General features: G+C 37.7%; 1 protein-coding gene across 1 annotated transcript; it reads left to right on the forward strand.

Moving 5' to 3' along the window:
* The first annotated feature begins 2,212 nt into the window (after window positions 1–2,212).
* LOC147479864 (secreted RxLR effector protein 161-like) lies at window positions 2,213–2,659 on the forward strand. Its single transcript, XM_086578509.1, has one exon. It carries the CDS (start codon window positions 2,213–2,215, stop codon window positions 2,657–2,659), a length of 447 nt encoding a protein of 148 aa, XP_086434635.1.
* Window positions 2,660–4,572: the final 1,913 nt, after the last annotated feature.

Below are 4,572 nucleotides of genomic sequence, written 5' to 3' on the forward strand. Positions count from 1 at the left end.
AAGCGTAGATTAATTAATGAGAACTCCCTACATTGTGGGCACATGCGTTTGGGTCATATCTCTAAACAGAGAATTGAAAGGCTTGTGTCAAATGGAGTTCTTGGTGCCCTTGATTTTTCAGACTTTAAAGTTTGTATTGAATGTATAAAGGGTAAACAAACAAATATAAGGAAGTTTGGTGCCAGCAGGAGTTCAAGTGTCTTAGACTTGATATATACCGATATTTGTGGTCCATTTCCTACGGCTTCTTGGAATGGTCAACGGTATTTTATCACGTTTACAGATGACTATTCTCGTTATGGGTATCTATACTTAATTCATGAAAAATCCACGATCCTTTGGATGTATTTAAGGCCTATAAAGCTGAAGTTGAAAATCAACATTCTAAGAAAAATTAAAGCTATCGATCCGACCGCGTGGTGGTGAATACTATGGTAGGTATGATGGAAAAGGCCAACATCCGGGACCATTTGCAAGATACTTGGAGGAATGTGGCATCGTTCCTCAATACACCATGCCGGGGACTCCGCGTCAAAATGGTGTATCCGAGAGACGAATCGGACTCTAAAGGACATGGTTAGGAGTATGATTTGTCATTCTACCTTACCGAGTCTCTTTGGGGTGAAGCCTTAAAGACGCGAAGTATATATCCTTAACCGAGTACCTAGTAAAGCAAAGAACTAAAACCCCATATGAATTATGGACCGGAAAGAAACCAAAGATAAGGCATTTACATATTTGGGGTTGTCCGGTGAGGCTAGGCCATATAGGCCTAATGAAAGGAAAACTGGACTCAAGAACAGTTAGTTGCTACTTTATTGGTTATTCGGAAAGGTCAAGGGGTTTCAAGTTTTATTGCCCCTCTTCCAATACCCTAATTGAGACGGATAATGCCAAATTTATTGAGGATGTTGAGGATAGTGGGAGCACACAACAACGGAATATTACTTTTGAAGAAGAGCATGTTGATATTCCTTTAATGGATATCCACAGAGATGAGTTGATCACACCTGTCATTAGGCAGGATGCGGTTGTAGATCAACTAAATATTCCTGAGTTGGCCCCTGCTATTATAGAAGAACCTCAACAAATTCAATTGGAAGTGCCAATAAGGAGATCAACTAGGGAGCCGGAGAGCAGCTATTAATTCAGATGAATATATAGTCTATCTCCAAGAGCATGAGTTTGATATAGGAATGGAAAATGATCCTACTACTTTCATTCAAGCCAAACAAAGTGCTCACTTCTTAGATTGGATGAATGCCATGATAGAGGAGTTAAAGTCTATGAAAGACAATGACGTTTGGGATCTTGTCGAGTTGCCTAATGGAGTCAAACCCATTGCTAACAAATGGATTTTCAAAACCAAAAGAGACTCAAAAGGTAGCATTGAGCCGGATATAAAGCACGCCTTGTTGCAAAAGGCTTTTACTCAAAAGGCGGGCATTGACTATAAAGAGACTCTCTCTCCTGTTTCATCGAAAGACTCTTTGTAGACTTATTATGGCACTTGTAGCTCATTATGATTTAGAGTTACACCAGATGGATGTTAAGACAGCTTTTCTGAATGGTGACATTCAGGAGACTATCTATATGAGGCAACCTCATGGTTTTGAGTCCAAAGGCTCTGAACATTTGGTTTGTAAATTAAAGAAATCCATCTATGGCTTAAAGCAGGCATCTCGTCAGTGGTATTTAAAGTTTGATCACATCATTTCCTCTTTTGGTTTTAAGGAAAATGATGTGGATCAATGTGTTTATCACAAGATCGATTGGGAGTAAATTTATTTTTCTAGTGCTATATGTTGATGACATCCTATTAGCGAGCAGTGACATAGGCCTTTTGCATGAAACCAAGCGATTTCTTTCAAGGAATTTTGAGATGAAAGATCTTGGTGAAGCATCTTTTGTGCTAGGCATTGAAATTCATCGTGATAGATCACGTGGCATTCTAGGCTTATCACAAAAGGCTTATGTTGAAAGGGTGCTAAGTAGGTTTGGCATGCAAAACTGTGCACTAGGTGATGCCCCATTGCTAAGGGTGATAAATTGAGTTTGCTTCAATGTCCAAAGAACGATTTAGAGAAAGAACAAATGCAAGATATTCCTTATGCATCAATAGTAGGGAGTCTTATGTATGCTCAAGTTTGTGCAGCGCCCGGATATTGTGACGAGTTGGAATGCTAGGCAGATACTTAAGTAATCCGAGGGAATGGATCATTGGAAAGCGGCTAAAAAGGTGATGCGGTATTTGCAAAGGACAAAAGATTTTATGCTCACATACCGAAAAACCGATCATTTTGAGTTGATTGGGTATTCGGATTCAGATTTTGCTGGTTGCTTGGATAGTAGAAAATCCACGTCTGGTTATGTTTTTCATGTTAAATTTGGAGGTGTCAGATCATGGAAAAGTGTCAAACAAACACTAATAGCCTCCTCCACTATGGAAGCAGAATTTATTGCTTGTTTTGAAGCATCAAATCAAGTAAAGTGGTATAGAAATTTCACTTACGGGCTTCATGCAATGGGTTTCATTGAGAAACCATTAACGGTTTATTGTGATAATAAAGCCATGAGAACTTTATTCCAAGAACAACAAGAGTTAAGGTCAAAGTCTAGGCACATTGACATCAAGTTTCTTGTCGAAAGAGAGGGTTAAAGATCATCATATGACAATTGAGTATGTTAATACAAATCTCGGATAGCCGATCCGCTTAACTAAGGGCTTACCACCTAAGGCATTTAAGGAGCATGTAGCTCATTATGGGGGTGGTTAGTCCTTCCGATGTTTCCTTTTTAGTGGGAGTTTGTATTAATTTTTTGTTTACTATTGATGATTATTTTTTGAAATAAAGTTATCTACTTATTCATTTATGGTTGCACATATAAAGTTTGATTAAGTAGAATAAAGAAATCATTATAAATCATAAGGTTGGACGGTTGAAAATGAACATGTTCGGGATCACATTACATGTTATTTTCATGCTACACATCCATACTTAATCTATGTCGTTGGAGATATTAGTATTGTGACCACAGATGGGTCTAGTCATGCTAAATGTGGCAAAGGTCATTTGTGATCCTATATTTTTATTTTCAATGGACCGACATTGTTGTTTTTGAGACGCCACTCATTATTTTCGACAATAAAATTTAGAGCTCTTAAGGTCAACATTGTTTAATATCGGGTTATGACCTATGTGGTACAAGGGAGATTGTTAGAACTTTTCTCTTTAAGGTGTACCTACATAGATCATACACATTACACAATTGTTAATTGTCGAACTACGCCCTCGAGTGACATTCGTAAAGACTCACTAAACTGTGATCTTAAAGTAACATGACTGAGTCATTTACATGTCTCAAACCACACGTGTCAAGTCATGACACGTGTATAAAGTGAGTATGGGCTTAACGATATGTGCAGATACTTTTTGGGCTTAAGCGTATTTCTATTATCATGATGGGCTATAATAGAAATACACCCATAATATATAAGTTGAGGTCCCCACCCCAAACCCTATTCTGATTCTCATAAGTTTTCCATCCACTGTGAGAGAACACAAGAAGGGTTTTGGAGTGGAAGACAACAACGTTCCGCTCTTTATAGGACTTGCTTGATCAACGCTATGGCTTCAGGTATGTCCTATTATTATTTGGTTTTCTTTATTGATTGACATGTATTCTGGGTATTGGAGAAATCCTCACACTTAGAGCTTTAAGGCCAAAGAAGCTTTATGATAAGGTAGAGAAGAGTGATAGCATGAGGATAGAAATAAGAAGTAAGAAAGCTAGAAAGCTTATAGAAAAGACTCTCAAGATTGCAGATTCTCCAAGGAACAGAAGCTATGCTTTCTAATTGTACTATACATCAAGGTTCACTCTTCTTCTGTTATGTAGTTTGATAAACTTTGTATAAGATGGAAATGTTGTAAAAGCAATAACTCTTATTTTCGTCTCTCTCCATAAAGTTAGTTACCCGTTCGTTGTATGGACTCTTGAGGCAATTCTTATGAAGCAAAGACAATCAAGAACGAGTTTGATTTGTGTTAATTTTGATAAGCTCATTTCGACTCAAGAGTACAACTATAGGAAATCTCATTTATAGTTTTTTTTTAATGAAATCATGTTATGTTCCGATTAATCGCCTATGGAATTTGGAATTCCATCCCAAAGAAAACCTGTGCATGTCTCCTCTCTGCTGGGAGTCTCCAAGAATTCAAATATCTTATCTTTCTTTGTTCCAAATGTAATGAACTTGGAATAACATTCTGTCTAGGTGATATCTCAAAGATCAGTGATACATCAGTCATTTCTGTTTCAAAACTGTTTTTGTATGGAAATTCCAACCTGAAGATTTTCCATGAAAAGTTGATTTTCAGGAATTCAGGCTAGGGCCGGCATCATTTTGAGAGTATCACTGGCTTGTTGTTTAGTACCATCCAAGGTTCACTAAAAGTTTTTATGTTGCTGCCATTTCCCAATGACCACAGTAAGCCTTCCCTTACAGCTTCCAAGCTGTTCTTGACACCTTTCCAGAAATAAGATCTAGGTTCTTTCTTCTGAGTTGTC

The sequence above is a fragment of the Coptis chinensis genome, chromosome 8, assembly GCF_015680905.1.
Source record: "Coptis chinensis isolate HL-2020 chromosome 8, ASM1568090v1, whole genome shotgun sequence".
In the NCBI taxonomy this organism is placed as follows: Eukaryota; Viridiplantae; Streptophyta; class Magnoliopsida; order Ranunculales; family Ranunculaceae; genus Coptis; species Coptis chinensis.